The sequence below is a fragment of the Piliocolobus tephrosceles genome, chromosome 4 (genome assembly GCF_002776525.5).
Source record: "Piliocolobus tephrosceles isolate RC106 chromosome 4, ASM277652v3, whole genome shotgun sequence".
Lineage (NCBI taxonomy): Eukaryota > Metazoa > Chordata > Mammalia > Primates > Cercopithecidae > Piliocolobus > Piliocolobus tephrosceles.
The window spans coordinates 68805935-68826610 of record NC_045437.1 but is presented as its reverse complement, the minus strand read 5'-3'; the positions used below and the strand labels follow the sequence as shown (position 1 = coordinate 68826610).

The window sequence follows — 20676 nt, the reverse complement described above, 5'->3', positions numbered from 1 at the left end:
GTCTTTGCATAATACATTCTATTCAAATTAATCAATGCATAATATAAATTACATATTCTAACTGATTTAATGCTGGACAAGAAAAAATAAGTGTTTAAAATATTTTTATTCTGATAATTTCAGATATTTAAGTATGTAAAGAAAAGTAATTTCTCATAATTCTTGTAATGAGAAAGCTAAATGGCTTGGTGTTGTTTCGGTTTTCTATGTGTCTATGATTTATTTTTATAAAGTTGGTAAAGAATTTTATAAATAGCTGTGCACCTTGATGTTAAGTCATGAGACTGTCCTCAAGTCGTTAAATCCACCATAAGGGAATGATTTGTAATATATGAAGAATATTTCAGCCCATAGTTGTATGTGTTCTTGTTCCTTCCCCACATATTCTGCCATATGGCTAACTTTTTTCTTATTTTAGTGATTTGAAATGTACTCATTTGATTTTATTTTAATGGTGGTTAAAAGAAAAGGAAATCCTTATGTCTGAACTTTATTTAGGTTTAGGAATGAAATTGGGCTGGTTAATCTCTACTCACCCAAACCCCATCTGTGTGAGATGATACTGAAGCATGCTTTTATGTAATCTTACCTCTGATACTTATTTTTTGATATAATCTTGAATGTAAGGGAGATATTTTCCTTCGCAGTATCTCTTTAAAGATTTTTTACATTTGCATGGTTTTGTAAATATTTTAACACTCATTTTAACTCATGGTTAGATTATTTTAATGTTCAGTACAATTCCTTTAGTGTCACAACTCATCTGCTCTTTCTTTCATCTATATGGGTTGATTTATATATTTAACAATTTGGAAACCTGAGGATTATGTTTTCCTTTTTCATACCTGAGAATGACTTTTTGTTTTGTGAATGAGACAAACTTGTCCAAGTAAAATTAGTGAGGTCATGATAGTTCTCCTCCTACAGAAAGCAAAAATGCTTTAGAAACTTCTCATTTTGTGCCTGAAGTATTTTAACTTTTTTTATTTGCAAGAAGTCCATTTTGATTTGTTTGTGTTTTGTTGTGTACTTTTTGGACTGCTTTTCTTCTTCTCCTTGATACTAGTTTTTCTGTATTTATTTTTGCATGGTGTACCTGGCTGAGTCTTAATTCACCTCAAGTACATTTTATGTAATTATTTATTATTCCTTCTTTACCTGGTAATCCCAATGTCCTGATTGGATCTAACTCTTTTGTCCTCCATGTTTTTCATTTCTCTAATTCTTTCATCCTTCATATCTGAAAACTTTATATGTTTTTTCCAATCTGTCTTCTGCTCCACTGAGTGAATTGTTTTCGTGATTTCATCTTAAATTTAATGTTCCCATTGTATTTTTAATATGGCCATATTCCTTACTGATTCCATATTATTCCTCCTTTATCACCAGTCGCTTTCGTTTTATTTGTTTCGTGTCATTTTGAGTTTTGTTGTGAATATCAATCAGTAATTGTCAAAGGTTTATCATTTTATTCCTATAGATGGAGTTTTGTTTTCCTCAATATTATATACAAACAAGAGTTGAAATGTTCTTCTTTTGGAAATTAGTGTGATGTGTGAACAATTTCTTCCATTAATAAGAGGAAAGAAAGAGAATTCCACACTGACCCTACCTTGAAGTTGGCAGCTCTGAGATCTGCCCGCTGGAGGGGAGGGGTGTGAGCTCTGCTGGTACTCCACCCTGTTCCCCTGGGTCCCCTTTACCAGCTCTTGCTCCCATCCCCATTTCTGCACCCTTGGCTGCTAACAACTCCACTTAAGACCCTCAGTAGCTTGTCCTTGGACATATAAGCTTTCTCTTTCCTGGGGAGTGCAGGTAAGTACTTGGCAGTTTTTTTTATCTTCCCTTCACTCTTGCGAGGTGTCACTAGTGTGAGGGTACAGTGGCCTAGCTACTCTGTTTCAAGTCTGTACGAAGATGGGATGGAAACTAGAAGTTTCCCTGGATTTGTACCCTTGCTTGGCTTTTTCTTTTCCTATCTAGCCCCTTCTCACTTGTTCTTATTGTTTCCTCCTGAGAACAATTCCAAGTACATTATTTGCCCCTTGTCTGCACTCAAGGTCTGCTTCTGAGAGAACTTGACCTAAGGATGATGGGTCCAGGGTCATGAAAAAGGTAGCATCTGCAGAGGGAGGAAGCCCTGCCAGACCAATCTAGAGTGTCTTCTCTGCCTTAGGGTTCATTTGCTCCCTGTTCTGAGAGGTGTCAGCGGTGGTTGACTTTTATTATAGCATCTGTCTCCTTCATAGAATGGAGAGTTTTGCATCCATCCTGTAGGGCCCCTTAGGATTGGTTCCATCTGCTCTGTGCAAAATTTGCTGGGCATTTCTCACGTGGGGATGGCATTACTCCAAGTTTCTGGTCTTTTCTTACTGGTTTTCTCCTATTTCTATTAGGCATTGGTTATGACTGTGTTTGTGCAGAAGTATTCACTCACATTACCATCTTACTAGTCAACTCCCCAAGATATTTTTTTCTTATCAAAAATTTGAGGAAAATATGATTGAAACTGTGCAGTAATATGGAGAGAACTGGAGACAGTGTTACTAAAAAGGAACTTTTAACTTATTATTCCAGGAGAATAATTAGGTTTTATCCAAAGTTATGATTAGGTTTATTGCTAGGAAATAAAAAAGTGAGAAAATATTTATGAAGAGTGTTTGTGCTATGCCCATAATGCCTCTGCCTGTCACAGAATACCATTATTTCAGTTTCCATCTGTAAATAAGTTATCACCTTATTAAGGTTAAGCAGATGAACTTCCCAATTTCAGTATCCAATTTTACGGTGTGTTGCCTGAGACCACTCCCAATATCTGATACTACATCAGTTAGAATCCAATCAGAAAACAAACCACTCTAGTATCTCAGGTAAAAAAATTAAACATAAAGGGTTAGTTAAACTGGTGGCTAAAAAGTTGGGAAGAAAAGCAGGATGGTGAAGCTCATCAGAGAGTGGTAGGAGGAGACCACGAAGGAAGATGACAGCAAGAGATCACTACAGTCCCTTGGGGCTGGAGTGACACTGGAAAAGGGATGGTATGCAGCAGAATCCAAATATCAGGGAAATCTTACAGGTTCTAGAACCATATCGGGAGTTGCTCTGTAGGAGTTATGGCCACAGAAATAGGACATGTCTGGTAAAGAGCTGCAACCATGGAGAAGATATGACAACTGCTAAAAAATGCCCACACAAGACAGGAGAGGAAAAGGAAAGAGAGATGAGGGAATAGGAGGGAAAAGAGAGAAGAGGGAAGGGGAGAGGGAGAAGGGAGATAGGGTAGAAGGGAGGAGAGAAAAAAAAAAAGGAAAATAATACCTTGATTCTCTTTCTCTGTCTCTTCCTCAAGTCCAAACAGAGCTTCCATTAGTCAAACCTAACCAGAAGGTAGTTGGCAAGGGACTGTGGAAATGCAGCCTAAAGGTGGAAGAATGAGGAATGGACTTGAGAGCAAACAAAACACAATGGCTTATGTGTATATCCTTGTCAAATGCATAATGCTGTTAGACATTTTTAAATTTACATAAATGCTGTTGTGCTATAGATTTTATTCTCTTAACCACTTCTGTTGCTAAGATAGCAACAGAATTGCTGGCCCTGCTGCTCTATGTACACTAATATATACTATAGTATAGATCCACTACAATTTACATATTTGCTTTCTTAGTGATGGCCACCTACATTATGGTCAGATCCGTGATGCCATAATCAGTGCTGCAAAGAATGTCCTTAAATAACTTATTTTATGGACTTTATGACAGTTAACTTATGAACAGTGGAATTTTTATGGGTTGGTCTAATCTGAGCTGAGAGCACATACTCATCATCATTTCAACTGCATGGCTCTACTTACTCATCAGAATTTCTCCAAATATCTGTTAACCATTTAGAATTTTCCTTCTCTATGTAGCTTTGTCAAACCTTTATTTTTCTAATGTGTTTCCTGTCTTTGAATTTTATTATTGTTTATCTTACAAATCCCTTTAGTATGTTAGCTGTTGTTAACTAGTAGGTTCAATTCATGCAAAAGCCTTTTACAGTGATATTTATGAAAAGTTGGTATTTGATATTTTTTATGAAAACTTTTTGAAATAACAAAATTCAGCGATTTAAAAATTCAGTGATTTAAAAAGAGTGTTTCCAATGTGTCTTTGGAAGGTATCAGCATTTATAGTAAAATGAACTTGCAAGAAATGTATGGCTAATTCAAGATCTAGACTGACCTACTTAACAGTTCTTTTTGAAAAGGATTTATTCCTACATTTTGGAAATGTATAAATAACAGTTATTTAAACATCAAGATTTGGCTACAGCTAATCTGGCAATATGTCTGTGAGAGAACGGGAATGATATGAATTGAAGACATCTACCTCCTTATCCACTTTGAAACTAAAGATAAGGATTATTTATATTATATATGGGGAAATATACTTTAAATAAAGATATGATATAATTTATCACTCTTATGATAATGTATATTTTCTGGAATTGCTGATATAGAGATGCAGTTTTTCATCACAAGGACAAAGCTGTTTTTAGTTGAAAATGATAAACAACTAACAATACTTTAAAATGATTTCTGTGCATGTCATCTCATTATTGGTACCTCTGTGCTTGCATGATCAGTGCATTAGAATAATTTCCACATATCTTGGGCAGCCCTCACTTCCCAACTGCAGTTATATGAGAGATAAGAAAACATTGAATAACTTTGACCTTTTTTAAAACCATGAAAATATGTCACTAGTACTGTCCGTCAAGTTCTTTTCTTATAAAAGAACATTTATTTGTAGTTTCTAGTTTTATGTATCGGTACAGTTCTGGGGATTTTTATTGTTGTTTGTTCGTTTGCTTGTTTTGCTTAGATCACTAATTTTAGCTATGTTTATTCCTGAGTACTTATTTGGATAATTAGACTTTTATAGTTTATTTTATTTTCTAACTCATTATTGATTATCAAGAAAGTATTAATTTTTTAAAACGTTATTAAAAATGAACTTAAAATGTTTTTAAATTTACAGAAAAATTGCAGCTAGTACAGAGGTCCCATAAACTCCAACCTCTGTTTCTCTGTTTATTAACATATTTCATTAATACACTGAATATAATTAATTACATTTATTTTATTAGTAATATGTGTTTTAGAACTTGAATTTTGGAATATTTTATGAATTCCAAATTATGAATTTTGGAAATTTTAGAATTTTATGAACTCTTTTAGTATATTCCAAAATTAGTTCATTTAGATTTTATGCTATTAATTGAGTCAATGTTTGAAATTTATATTTTTCTAGAAAAATTATTTTGATAAATGTTAATACTTATTTTCTAGTCATGCATAGTATGATTAAGAATACATAGATTAAGAATACAAAGATTAAGTCTTTGTATTATCAATTTATAAGAATAATTTGTATGTTCTGGATAAACATTTATATCTAGTATTATATAACCCTTCTTTCTTTCTACGTATATATCATACCTAGTTTTCCTCAGTAAAGGCATTAGTTCTAGTGCATTTTGGATTTTTCTACATTTTTGTAGGTAGATCTCTTTTGTTTCTCTGCCCTCATCTTCCCACTTTTTCTGTCTGCCTCTGAAGAGATTGTAGCTTCTTCAATCTTCTTAGAGAAAATACAGTGCTTTCTCATTTAATTCCACTGAGGTTTTCAAGATTTAGAATGTTTCTATTCACTTTTGAATTTTGAAAGCCTTGGGTTTGGGTTAAGTGGGATTGGAGTGATGTTTACTCTATACCTTACTCTCTGTACAAAGATTAAGGAGTTCTTAGGAAATGAACTATTTTTTGGTGATACAAACACCCAATTTCCTTGATTCATGGAGCATTTGTGTCCCAAAGTAGTGGCCAACAGGGGATACCATTTGGCTTACAATACAGAGCATGTGTGATCTGAGAAGGTCCTATGAGCAACACCGTCTTTGCTCTAATTATCTGCTGCCCCACCTGTTGCTATGAATGGCACTATCTAAGCTCCCATATGTCATCTTTTCATTTGCACACTAGTTTCTGTTCCCTTTCACCTAATTGGGACACCCAGAGTTCGGTTCTCCTCCTCCTTCCTGTACTATTTATTTCTCTTTTTCTCCTAGAAGACTCACATCAGCATATATTTCTCTTGTCTAAAACAAACAAACAAACAAACAAACAAACAAAAAAAAAAACACCCTCTTGATCTCAAATGCCTCTTCAGTTGGGACCCTAATACTCTGCTTCTTTTGACTGGTAATTTCCTTGATTACAGTTGTCTCTATTAGCTTACTTCATTTTCCTTTTTCTTTTCTCTCTTTGAATCCACTCAAGTCAGATTTTGGTCCCATCATTTCTCAAACGCTGCTTTTGTCAATGTCATCACTAACTTCATTCTTACCAAATGACTCATAACCTATTTTGAGTTACCATCTTAATTGATTTAGCAGTATTTCATAACAGTTGTTTACCTCCTCCTTGAAAATCTTTTTTTTTTTCCTTTTTTTTCTTTTTTTTTTTTTCCGGATAGAGTCTTGCTCTGTTACCCAGGCTGTAGTATAGTGGCATTATCACAGCTACTGCGGCCTCAACCTCCCAGGCTCAGGTGATTCTCCCACCTCAGCCTCCTAAGTAGCTAGGACTACAGGCATATGCCACCATGCCTTTTTTTTTTTTTTTTTTTTTTTTTTTTTTAATAGAGATGGAGTCTCCCTATGTTTCCAAGACTGGTCTTGAACTCCTGGGCTCAAACAATCCACCTGCCTGAGCCTCCCAAAGTATTGGTGTTATAGGCATGAGCCACCATGCCTGGCCTGTAAAACTTACTTGAATTTGTGTCCAGGTAGCAGCACTCTGGAATCTTCCATCCTCTTGGCCATTCCTCCCCAGCCTTCTTTGCTGAGCTGGGCTCGGGGCCTAATCCTCAGACTTTCTCTTTCCTCCACCTACACTCACTGAGTGGTTTCTCATCCAGCCTCATGCCTTTAAATAAATATATATATATACACACACATACACACACACACACACACACACACACACACACACACACTCTGACTGTTCCAAATTTATATCTTTAGTACATTCCTCTCACCTTAATGCCTAAATGCCGGGCTTCTCCAATTGCGTTAACGTTTCCATTTTAGTATCAAATAAGCATCTCAAGTTTAAAGTATTTGGTCAAATAACTAGTCTTATCTGCCTTTCCAAACCTGTTTCTCCTACAGTCTTTCACATTGTAGGTATTGGTAAATTTCATCCCTCTGGTTGCTCAGGCCATAATCTTTGGATTCATCCTTAACTCCTCTTTTTTTCACACCTCAAATCCAGTCCACCAGCAAAATCTGTCCACTCTCCTAGAAGTATGAATCCGAAATGTTCATCACCTCCACAGACCCAAGTTCTATATATCTTGCCTCACTTGTTGCAATAAGTTCCTAACTGATTTTCCTATTTTTCCCTTTGCTCTTTGACCAATTGATCCTGCACAGCTCCACCATGCTCATTCCCTGCTCTCATCTCCTGACATGAGACCTTGTTCAGTCCTCTCCCCACACTGTTCTCCAGCTGTTCCTGGAATATTTCAGCATATTTTCTCTTCAGGGTCTTTGCCCTCGTTCTTGGCTCTGGCTGGGACATTTTCTTCCTGCTTGTTCTTATCTAACGTTTAAACCTGAGCCCACATAGCCTGCAGCCCATATGTTTTTCCCCATCTTTATTTTCTCCAGAGCCTTTATTGCCATCTAGCATTGTATCTTTTTTTCTATCTGTTTTTCATCTTCCTCCTCCCAGTGGATTTCCGACTTCATGGACGCAGGGATATTCGTGTGTGTTTTTACTCTTCCGTCTGAAATGACTGGAGTGATGAGTGCAAGAAATACTCTTTGAACCAGTGAATAATGAAAAATGAGTGACTTTTTTGAGAGAAGTTATTAACATAGTTACTGATTTAAAGAAATATATGTATATATGTATTTTTATATATTTAGTTACTGATTTAAAAATATATTTAAACATGTATAAACATATATTGTAACGTATTTAAACATATATATTATTAAACATATATAAATATATATATTTTAATGAATTTAAATATATATATACACCTGGTAAAAGTATGAATCACGTGAAAAGGAAATCTCCTGTGCCTTCTTATATCCCATTGTTTTATTCTAAAAATGATGTGTGTAGATGCAAACATATTGTCTTTCTTCCACTAATAAGTAATGCACTAACTGTCCTACATGTAGCCAGTTCAGCTGTTGCTTACTTTGGAGATAATTCTTTCTTACATTTACATATATTATATATTAATATATAATGACCATTAATGATCTCCTGTGTGGATATAGCATAAATAGCATTGTTTAGGACTGTATGTGCAGTGTTTTTAAGTGTGTATATGTATATGCACATATATAATGCAGTTTCAGCCTTTTCCTGGCTGATGGTTGAGTTTCAGTTTCAAGTCAACATGTGGCTGTAATTCTTTTTCCTTTCCAGTGCCCACTGTTGATGTCTTTCAGATTTCCACAAAAGAGCGATTTGGATTGGGACATCAGCTGAAAAAGTAAGTTTGCTAAAGTGCAAAAAAATGAATTTCTGCTAAAGAGAACCGAGTTCTCGTTTTGTTCATTTAAACAAACAAATAAACAAAAACCTTCTATTCAGTAAGAACTTTTTGAAGCAAGTCCCTCAAGAGAGGAAATCATCCTGATGCTAAGAGCTGCATTGATAATTTATTAGCAGGCCTCACTTTTCCACCTGGGCCAGGGTCCTTCTATTGCCATCCCAGATCCACTCTCTTTCCTGCAGCACCCTGCACTCTACCTGGGGAGGCTGACCTGTGTAGACATAGGCTCTGAGTCCCTAACATGACCAGTGGAGGGAGGAAGGAGAGTAAGATGGAAGTACTTACTGCCCTGGTTTCCTCCCTAGGAGGTCATCCTGAGCTGACCAGTCCTTCCACTGAAGCCTGCTGCTCTGCTCCAGGCTGCAGCGTGTACATGACTTTCTTTCTTACTGGGCTCTATTGAGGGCTCTCACTGCTCATTCCTTGGGGCCCAGAGGTGGGCAGCCACTGGCCCTGGACTCCTGCACTATGCCTGCTTCCCATTCCTACCACTTTGAAACATTCATTTTTTAAATAAACACTTTATTTCCTGTTTGGACCTTGATTTTGTTTTCTGATCTTTTAAGTCTATTTTATATAAAAGTGTATTTTTAAAAAACAGAAAAAGAAAACGCTGATAGAGCCAAGATACAATGGCACCAGAAAAAAAAAAAAAAAAAGACAATTGCATCTTAGAAGTAAATAGAGAACACTGATAAATTACAGACGCAAGAATTGACTCTCAAATTTTTCTAAAATCAGGTGATCACTGATGTGATCTGAGGCACAGACCTTTGGGACCCATTGGCCTGTGTTTTGGTATGCATCTAGAGGGCTTGTTGTGGTTTTCCCTGAAGAAAATAATGATGCCATCCACATGGTCTCCTTCGCCAACCTTCCACACAGAAGGAATACAGCTTTCTCTTTAGACATAGAGTCTAGATGGGCCTTGATTTCATAAGAAGACATAAAGCCACCCGATTTGAACTGAATTTTAAAATTTAGGCACGTACCTCAGTTTGCCATGGTCAGAATATAAATAATAAATTCTATACTTAATATCAGCTTTAAGAATTTGTGTTTATGGAGAATTCCCAGAGGATTATTTATTCTTCCAAATCTGCAAATTTAGCTTAAATGTAAATTTGTCAAGAAAGACCATTAGATAACTGTATACTTAAAGCCTGGTTTAGGCCTTTCATAATGATGCAGTCTATATGATTACTTTTATTTTAATGGATTTAAATTTGAAATCATATATGGGCTTCTCCTGAGCAATATTCTAAGAAAAACATATTGAAACTATATTTGATATATGAAATAGGGGACTTACTGAGATCATTTTGCCTGATGTAGGAAGCCACATATATGATATCTAGGATTTTGTATGTATTACAGAGCTCTAGAATTTTCTGAAGTTTTTATGACTTAAATTGAGGGAGCACTACTCAAATGTGAGTTGTGTGCCTACCACATTTGAAAGGAAAAAACATTCTTATAAATTCCCAATATTGAGTTCAAAGATATACAAATATAAAATTAGATAATAAACTCTTAATGTTTAGAATTCTGCATCTTTAAAATTAAATTCAATTTACAATATGTGTTTAGCATATTATGTAACGTAGTGTTCTCTTATAAGGACTCACAGGATAAATTTTCTCAGTTTTCCATTCTAGGATTAGGTATGCTTTCCCAGAGCACTTGGTTGTGTTTTTTTAATTGGATTTTGTTTCCTGCATTGTGCCCATATCCTGCATGTCTTGGAGAGATGAGCATAGAGCCTGCCTCCATGATGAGCATGGATGGCGTTATCCAAGTTGAGTACCATTTCACCTTGACACATTTTTTTATTCTATGATTTGTTTCCTCATTCAATTTCCTCCCTTGTTTTTATACTGTTCTACTTTGTGTACTTTTGCAAGCCACTTACGAACTTTTTTTTTAAGTGCCATGGAGCTGATCAAAGTAAGATAGGAATTAGAAAAGCACACAAGTCTAGGAATAAATAGCCTTCTACCCTTAATGGCTTCTGGGTACATTATATAGGCTCAGCAAAAGAAATTGTATATATAATCCCAACTCTGAGAAGTTAAAGAGAGCTATGTGCCTTTTTCACTGTTTAAGTAACTAGTAACATATATAACCTATTTAATTAATATCCCTATCCAAGTGATTAATGTTTTTAAAGAGTTACTTGCTTTTAGAGATAAATATTAGCTATGTGGAAAGTGTGTTAATATAGATTAGATTTTTTTTTTTATGATCCTTGAGAAATTTTGGTCTGATATGTTTGTTTCCCTAATTACAAATAATTAGATTTGGCTATGATCCTTAAGGTCACTGCCAGCCTAAAATCCCATAATTTTAACAATCTAATTTCATCCTCACAATACTGTTTGGACGAATGGAGGCAAGATGGCACAGTTCCGGCTTCTTCACCGTGAGCTTTCCCGCACCCGGGAAAGACACAGGTCGACTGAGCAGGCGCAACCAGACCTCCTACCGAGAAAAACCGGAACCCGCCTAGCCACGCCTACTGCCCCGCCCCCGCCCCGCCTATGTCCCGCCCACTGCCCTCCCACTTCCGGGTCCAGGACATAAAAGCCGCTCCCGGTGGGCACCCTGCGCTCACTTCCTCAGCTCTCACTTCCGTCAGTACTGTAGGAACTCCGCCCCAGAGCTCCACCGGGTGACTCGCCCGGGTGACTCCCCCGGCCTCCCCTGCTGGAGACCTACGGACCTCACCCCTCCCCCACACCTTCTTTCCTGAAGCTGGGGGACCAAAAATAAATGTGCAGTTTTGCTCCTAGGCTTGGCTACTCACTGGTCATTTAATACTCGCCCTGGTTTCCTAGAAAGCAAATTGGTTTCCTGGAAAGCAAATCAGTTTCCCGGAAAGCAAATCAAATACTTTATAAAAAAAAACTCAATATAAAGAGGTTATTTTTCTAGAAACATGCAGCAAGTTAGGAAGGCAGATTTAGAATCTAGGCTCCTTGTTATCAGTTGGTTTTCAGTAAATAAAAGACACTTATTTACTGAATAACTTTTTCACAGGAAAATTTTTTTTCTGGTGGTTTCAGACAGAATAATCTTATCAACAATAGCAACAGCAAACGCTCATGCAGTACTTTTTATGTGTCATGCACTATTCTAAGTGTTTAACATATAATAAAACATTTAATCTTTACAACAACTCTATGAAACAGGTCTTGTTACTCTCATATTTCCTAGATGATGAAACTGAAGCCCAGAGAGGTTGAGCAGCTTGCTCACGGTCACACAGCAAGAAAGTGATAGAGCCAGAATTTGACTCCAAACCAGTACTTATGACCCGTAAACTAATCTGCCTCTCATATAATCCTGGATATTCCTTTACTTGAGATAAGACGTGTAATATATGTTTGGCATTGAATGAATATTGAGAGAATGTGAAGTCAAAATAGCCTAAAAGAAAAAATATTCATGTATTTTCTCATGGCTGACCTGAAACAGATATCACAGATATAGTGATTGGTCTTATATAGGGTATCCTATCATTCAAAGGCTCAGCATATCACAGACAATGGAAATAATCTTCGGTTTTTGTATGACTTTATGTTGAGTCTGCACTGATCAAACCTTAGTTGTGTTTAAGGGGGGAAAATATTACAGATCTTCAGTTTTCCCTTAAATATATGTGCAACATAAAATTAGGTATAAATTTTTCATATGTAGAGTTCCCTACATTTGTAAAACGAAATTCAATTTACAACTTAAGTGCAAATCAAAATAAAAATACTTGAAATTCAAAGTAATACCATTAATTTTGTTTATGATATTATTTTGCTAAAGCTATTTCACCATCACAATTCGAATATAATACTGGCTGCTCTAGTGCAGTTTTTTTTTTTTTTTTGAAATTAACATGTAATACAGTATGATGTCATCCCTATGTGCATGCTTTTTCCACTGCCCTGGAACCTTTTTTCATAGTTGGCCATGACATCATCTGCTCTTGACTTGATGCAAATGTATACTTTATCTTGAAATTTTTCACTTTTTTCCCCTACCATCAGCCAATCACTGGCAATGGTAGTAGTTCCTTTTGGTGCTGCCAGCACAATAGTAAACACAAACTTAAATGTAAATACTGAAGTCCCTTCATGGTTCTCTATTATAAGGAGGTGGTTGTTATACCAAATGTGCTCATATGTATACTCCAGATTACCCCTGAAATTAAACACAACATTGAACGTCTTTTAGAAAACACTTAATTTCTTTTGCATCCAAGAACAACTAGATACCTAGGTATTCAAGTTTAAGAATTACTGATTTTAGATGTTAAATCACACTTTGAATCCTAATGTAATATAAAAGTGGGAACATTTTTAGCCATTTTGACCTGTTTGGTTTTTTGTTCCACTTAGCTTATCAAGATTAGGCAAGCACTTGCCATCTTTCTTAGAGAATGGTGCATAGGAGTAGCAATTTTCTATGGTAAGAAAATCTAACTCTGCTTAATACAAAGGGTTGTGTCAGTGGAAATTTCAAATTAGGTACAGGGAGAAATGATGATCTTATTATTACATTTAAATCCTGCTGAAATTTTGGGTAAAAAAAATTAAAACATGAATAAAATGTTTCTTGTGCTGACTGAGCGAATTTACTGTGAATTTGGAATCATGGCCTCACTTATTGCAGTTTTATTCCCTTTTTCTCACCACTTCCACTGCTAAAAGGACCCCAAAATAATTCAATATGTAACTGTTTATTCTTCTGAACTTATCAAAACTAGCAGAAAAAAACCTAAGTGATATACTTTCTGGCCATCTGAGTTAGTTTGTTAAGACCTGAAGGATCCTGAGAACTTAATAACTGGCGTTGTGCCAAGAGTCACGTCTGTCCCATTTGAATAACGTGTTATACGTATCAAAACTCATTTGATAATATACGTACTACTGCTCTGTCTGTCACTTGCATCTGTGCTAACTTGGGCAGATTTCGTTCTCTTATTTGTGAAATGTGTGGAATAACAGCTACTTGCTGGGGGTACTGTGAAAATTAGAGGGAAAAATATGCCTGTAACATTTCTGTTTTACTCCGTGACATATTGTAAGTGGTAAACAAATATTGGTATCATTTTCCCGATCCCAAAGCAATGTGTTAGAAATAACTGAAAAGAGCATAAAAAACAGGCAATCCTGAAGTTATTTTTGAAGAAAAAAAAGTTTAATTTATTGCATGCTTGATGTTTAATTGTAAAATTTCATGTCTACTTAAGTATTAGTGTTCAGGGCCACTGCCGTGTGGAAAATGGAGATATACTGAAGCCATCCAAGCCTGGGACCTTTCCCAGATAAGAACAGTGTGTCCAAGTCCACAGTTGACATTCTGGAATTCTTTACTATAAAGCACTGATGGAGTGATTTTGACATAGAAAATATCGAGATTAGGAGTTACCAACATCCTGCCTTCTGATATTAACTAAACAAATTTAAGGATACCCAGTTTTTAAAATTTCGTATAGTATATTCAAAAGTAAATGGGCTGTTTTGAAGATATAATTTGCTGACCACGTATTTCTACATAGAGCCAGTTCTGCATGTTTTCTTTTTATGTATGATTTTATAGCTTTACTTTCCTTTTCATGAAGAAGATATTGAAGCAAGTCAAGTAAAAAGAAAATGGCTTTACTTCTATCTTAATACATAGCATTATAATTAGTAACAAAAATGTTATTAAAAATTGAATTTCTATCACCAAAAATTTAGATTTTTTTGCCACTTCAGCTCAAGTTGTTGATCCTGAAGGCCGTCTTTATAATTCTCTTTATATCTTTATTGTTCTGTCGTTTGAATTATATCCTGGTACTATTATAATTTAATTATTTAAATAAATAGTAATCATTATCCTTTACTGTGATGTAACTAGTCACAGTTAAGTTCTGGGAATTTGCTATATGATGCTTTCCTATGGAAGCATCTCACTGATTTCCATGTGCTTGCTTTTATTTGATAAATGCATTTTCTATGTAATAAATACAGTAACATTAATTGAAATTGCCCTGGAGTGGTGATAACAGAATTACCTTTGGATTGACAGAATCATGCAGACATTTGTTACACAGCAGTGGAAACAGAGCAAAGAAAAATCCAATTGCCTGCACAATAAAAAGTTGTCAGAGAAGAAAGTGAAGTCTCCCCTGCATTTATTTTCTACTTTGCGCAGGTTGGTAACAGGCAACAACATTCATTGTCTTACTAAATGCTGAGTGTGTGGTGCAGTTCATACTTACAGCATTCTTTCTATAGTATTGGCATCTGTTTATTTTCTTTATAACCTCTAAGAAAAGACTGAGTTAGATGCATTCCATCAAAAACATATTCATTTCTCTGTTTAGAGTTTTATTAATATTTATGTAACATTGGTTACATTGCTAAAATTACATTCTTTGCTTTTTAATCACCTAGAGTTTTTCCTACCAAAATTAGTTTCGTTATAGGGCTTTGGGATAGATAGGAGGGAAAAAAATTCTTAGAACCTTTTTTTTTGCTTTTCAGGAAAAATGGGATTCAAGTCCTGTGATCATTCTGCACATACCTTTGATTTCAGTTTTGACTGGGTAGGCTATATTAAAATGAGGTGGTAGAATATTTGTAGCACAGTCAAGTTGAGAATGACAAGCTTTCTTCATGGTCTGCCATACCTGTGATTTGCCCTGTATTAATTGTTGTTCAATTTTGAAGGTCGCCAAGTTATCCTCCGCCTGGTTGTGGTAAAAGCAAATCAAAACTGAAATCTGAGCAGGACGGAATCTCCAAAACGCATAAGCTGCTGCGGAGGACTTGTTCCAGCACAGTCAAGACTGATGATGTGTGCTCCACAAAGTCACACAGGACCTTTGGCCGCTCCCTGTCCAGCGATCCCAGGGCTGAGCAGGCTATGACAACAATGAAATCACACAAACTTTTGAACCGTCCCTGCCCTGCAGCTGTTAAGTCAGAGGAATGCCTCACTCTAAAGTCACATAAACTATTGACTCGATCTTGTTCTGGAGATCCGCGATGTGAGCACAACACAAACTTGAAGCCCCACAAACTGTTAAGCAGGTCTTACTCTAGTAATCTCAGAATGGAAGAATTGTATGGACTGAAAAATCACAAATTGCTCAGCAAGTCCTACTCCAGTGCCCCCAAGTCATCCAAAACTGAGCTTTTCAAGGAACCTAACGCAGAGGGCAGGAGGCTCTCTCTTACCTCAGGGCTTATTGGTATCCTAACACCATCTTCATCTTCATCTTCTCAGCCTGCTGTGCGTAAATATTTTCATCTTGAGTTCTTAAATGTTAGCTAAGGTGCAGTCGAATTTTTTTTTTTTTTTTTTTCTTATCTGGTGGAGAAAAGAAGCAAAACTTTGTTTTAATTTACCTTTTTTAAATATCTTTTTGGATATTGTTTTGCATACCATACATTTGCAACTGGCACTGAAATGTCACCTTTGGTTCTGAAAACAAATAAATGTAGCTACCCATTTGAAGTCTAGTTCAAATTCTTGTCATAGTAACAAATGCTACTGAAAACAGGAGGAAATGCATTGGATTCACAAAGCCCTTACTTATTAAACAACCATATAATTTTAATGTTTCATTAAGTATGTGTATCTAATCTCTGGTCTTCTCACATGAGTGGTGGAGGACCATATTCTTCTTGTGGTTAAATTAAGAGTAATTCCCTTTCAATCACATATAAGAGAACTTTGCCCATGCATGTTGTTACCTGTGGAGAGAGGCAGCATTTATCGCTTTATCCCAGAGCTTCACTTAAAGTTGTTTTTACTGTCCCTTTTATACTGAAGTCACTTTATGCTGGAGTTGTTTTTGGGGGACATGAGACCAGGAGATGACTTTAATAATTAAAGTCCTTTTGATGGTATTTATCAAGAATAACGCTTACACAAAATTTATCACTAGCATGATTGGCATGATAGCCAATTTCATGCTAATGATATATTCATAGACCCGTCTTATGTATATTATTAACATATTCAAAACAGTTGATGAAAAGTTTTGTTTCCTTTTGCTAAATATATATGTGTGTATGTTGGGGGTGTGTGTTTAACTCTAACCATTAATGTGTGTACACACTCAGCAAGAGATGAAATTGAAAAAAATAAAGTCTGTTTTAGGAAAGTAATGTTATTCTTATATAGGTTTATTTCTAAAATTAAATTGTAAACTATACTGTATATTTATTTTATGAAAAGTTGAATATGTTGTCAGTTTCACATGAGCATCCTAGAAGCCCATTCCTACTCAAAGATAAGTTTTAAGGACATAGAGCAAATAATGTAGAACAATTACACAGTGGAATGTTTCCCATGTTAGCTTCGTCCAAGAAAGATCGTTTCAGACATTCTGTAAAAGAAAATGCTTTAATGACCTCCGATATGGCTAAGCATAATACATAGTTTTCTGTTATGACACTTTCAGTAGCTGTCTAATATTTCTTTGGAGGAATAATTGTATCTAATTGTAAAATAAGACTGATGTTCCCTAATGAAGAGTATGAGCATTTGCTGATTAGTAACAGAAGAAATGAGTTTTTGTGATCATTTAAAGATGCCAGTCATTTTTGCTAGAAGATCAGCAACTAAGAATGCTATTCATTTACTGTAGGCAAAAATTGCATTAGTAATGGTAGAAAAGGGTATTTATTATAGAGTGAACAAAAAGGTTTTTAATTTTGATGTCATCATCAGTGACTCAATTCATTTTTCATGTGCTCTTAGATCACTTTTGTATTCACTATTGCAAAGAGTAAAAGGCTGTAATTTATACATTTTTAAATTAAAGAAATTATTATTTTATTTTTACTTTGCTTTTTATAGCCAAATGGTGCAAAATGCATTCCAGTACGAGACCGCGGCTTCCTCGTGCAGGTATGAGCCAAAACTCTATCCACTGTAGAAATATTTTAATTCTTACTGGGTTTTAAAATCATTTATGAGCTTGTCTTAATTATTTTTCCTTACTGTTTTATTCAGACAATTGAGTTTGCTGAACAGCGGATCCCTGTGTTAAATGAATACTGTGTGGTATGTGATGAGCCACATGTGTTTCAAAATGGCCCTATGCTTAGGGTAAGTTCTTGCTGATAGAATGTTAGTGTTGGTTTAGAATACAGAAATATAGAAAAGGTTTGAAATATAAAAATAAGTAAATAAATGCAGTTTAAAGCAAATACTCTTTATTGAGCAAATTATTTACATATAATTTTGACAAAATGAATTAGTATTACTTCTAAAGTAGCCTGTGAAAGAACAGTTAGTTTGATATTAGGAAAATGTTTCTTATTATATTTTTTACATGTTTATCTAACAGCTATTTATCCATCTACACCTAGATCAGCATTAAGCATCTTAAATTGTGGAATTTTGAAGAACCAATGTTTACAAGATTATGTGACAAGGATGCTTGGCAGTGTCCCTTCAAAACTCCACAATTTAAGATGCCGAATATAAGAGAGGAGAGTCTTGGTCCTATACATGTTAAAAGAGGTACACAGTAGTAGAAAGAGGATTAGAATAAAGATTTCCAAAAATGCTAACATCCTGACACATTTGGGACATTATCATGGGGATATGGAAATAAGAATTGGTGTATACATGCATTTTGGGGAGAAGTATTCAATTTTAAAATGTTGTTTTTTGCAATTTTTATTGCAAAAAATTAACACATAAATCATACAATTCAGTGTTTTTTCATATATTCACAATATTATATAACCATTACCACTATTTAATTCCAGAAAATGGAATTTCCATTACCCCCAAAAGAAATATCCTGTTAGCAGTCACTCCCAGTTTCCACCTCCTATCATTCCCTGGCAATTATGAACCTGTTTTCTGTTTCTATGGATTTGGCCATTCTGGATATTTGATATGAATGGAATTGTATAATATGTGGCCTTTTGTTTCTGACTTCTTTCACTTATAATGTTTTCACGGCTCATCTATATAGCATATGTCAGTACTTTTGTTTCTTTTTATGGCAGAATAATATACATTTTATGGATATACCACATTTGTTTATCCATTCATCAGTTGATGGAATTGCTAGAACATATGTTAACTCTGTTTAACTTTCTGAGGAACAGCCAAACCTGTTTTAACAGTTGCTGCATAATTTTGCATTTCCATTGGCAGTGTATGACAGTTATAGTCTCTATATATCTTCCCCATGTATTATTCTCTATTTATTATTGTTTTTTAAATTATAGCCATGCTAGTATGTGTGAAGCGGTTTCTTATTGTGGTTTTCTTATGCACTTCCCTAATGACTAACTAAAAGATGCTAAAATATTTTGATTTTCTGCTAAAAAGATTTTGAGCATCTTTTCATGTGCTTTTGGCCATTTGTATGTCTTTTGAGAAATGCCTATTTAAACCCTTTTCATATTTTTAAATTGGGTTATTTGTATTCTTATGAGTTGTAAGAGTTCTTTATGTATTCTGAATACTTTATCCTTACCACATATATGATTTGCAATTATTTTCTCCTATTTTGTGGTTTGTCATTTCTTTTTTTTTTTTTTTTTGAGACAGAGTCTTTCTCCGTCGCCCGGGCTGGAGTGCAGTGGCCGGATCTCAGCTCACTGCAAGCTCCGCCTCCCAGGTTTACGCCATTCTCCTGCCTCAGCCTCCCGTGTAGCTGGGACTACAGGCGCCCGCCACCTCACCCAGCTAGTTTTTTGTATTTTTTAGTAGAGACGGGGTTTCACTGTGTTAGCCAGGCTGGTCTTGATCTTCTGACCTCGTGATCCGCCCATCTCAGCCTCCCAAAGTGCTGGAATTACAGGCTTGAGCCACCGCGCCCGGCCTCATTTCATTTTTTAATAGTAATCTTTGACACACACAAGTTTTTAATTTTGATGAAGTCTTGTTTATCAATTTTTTCTTTTGTTACTTGTAGTTTTTGATATTGCATCTGAAAATGAATTGCTTAATTCAAAATCACACAGTGCACTTATGTTTCCCTCTAAGAATTTCATGATTTATGTCTTACATTTAAGTCACAATACTTTTTGAGTTAATTTTTGTATATGGTGTTAAGTTGGGGTCCAAAGTCATTCTTTTGCATGTAGATACCCAGTTGTCTCAGGACCGTTCTTTGAAAAGACTATTTTTTCTCTACTGAATGATCTTGGCACTCTTGTTGAAAATTATTTGACTATAGATGTTTTGGTTTATTTCTGGACCCTCAAGTCTTTTTCCACTGATCTGTATGTCTTTCCTTAGGCCAGTATCACATTTTCTTGATTAATGTTGCTTTATAGTAAGTTTGAAGTCAAGAGGCACAAATCCTCTTTGCTTTTGTTTTACAAGATTACGTTGACTGTTAGGGGTCTCTTGCATTTCTCTATCAGTCTATGGTTCATTTGTCCATTTCTGCAAAAAGGCAGTTGGAATTTTGATAGGGTTGCACTGGAATTGTAAATAAGTTTGAAGACTATTGCCATTGGCTGTAGACTGAATGTGTTCCCCCCAAAATTCATATATTGAAATCCTAACTCCCATGTGATGGTGTTAGGAGATGGGTTGTTTGGAAGGCGATTAGGTCATGAGGGTGGTGCCCTCATGAACAGGAATAATGCCTTTATAATAGAGCACAGAGAGCTCTCTCACTCCTCTCCTATGAAAGGACACAGCAAGAAGATTAATTTGTGGCCTTACTGTCACTCTGGTCTATGAATCAGCAGATGGGCCCTCATCAGGCACTGAATCTCCTGACATCTTTATCTTCCCAACCTTCAAAACTATGAGTAATAAATATCTGTTGTTATAAGCCACCCAGCCTATGGTATTCAATTACAGCAGCCGGAATTGACCAAAATATCATCTTAACAATATTAACCTTTCCAATTTGTGTCCACCAGATTGTTTTATTTATTTAGGCTTTTAAAATTTTATTTCAATGCTATTTTGTAGTTTTCAGTATTCAAGTCTTACATTATCTTGGATAAGTTTGTTTTTAAGCATTTTACTATTTTTGAAGTTACTGTAAATTAAGTTGCTTTATTCCATTTTCAGA

At 35.4% G+C, this 20676-nt stretch overlaps 1 protein-coding gene across 3 annotated transcripts in view; it reads left to right on the top strand.

Moving 5' to 3' along the window:
- Nucleotides 1-20676, top strand: part of PARP8 (poly(ADP-ribose) polymerase family member 8) — a 194221-nt gene that overhangs the window by 122903 nt on the left and 50642 nt on the right. For all 3 annotated transcript variants that reach the window (XM_023210564.2, XM_023210563.2, XM_023210562.2), the window contains exons 11-15: nt 8495-8561; nt 14691-14816; nt 15335-15899; nt 17475-17525; nt 17631-17726. In XM_023210564.2, coding sequence (XP_023066332.1) covers nt 8495-8561; nt 14691-14816; nt 15335-15899; nt 17475-17525; nt 17631-17726 — 905 coding nt within the window. The remainder of the gene's footprint in view (nt 1-8494; nt 8562-14690; nt 14817-15334; nt 15900-17474; nt 17526-17630; nt 17727-20676) is intronic.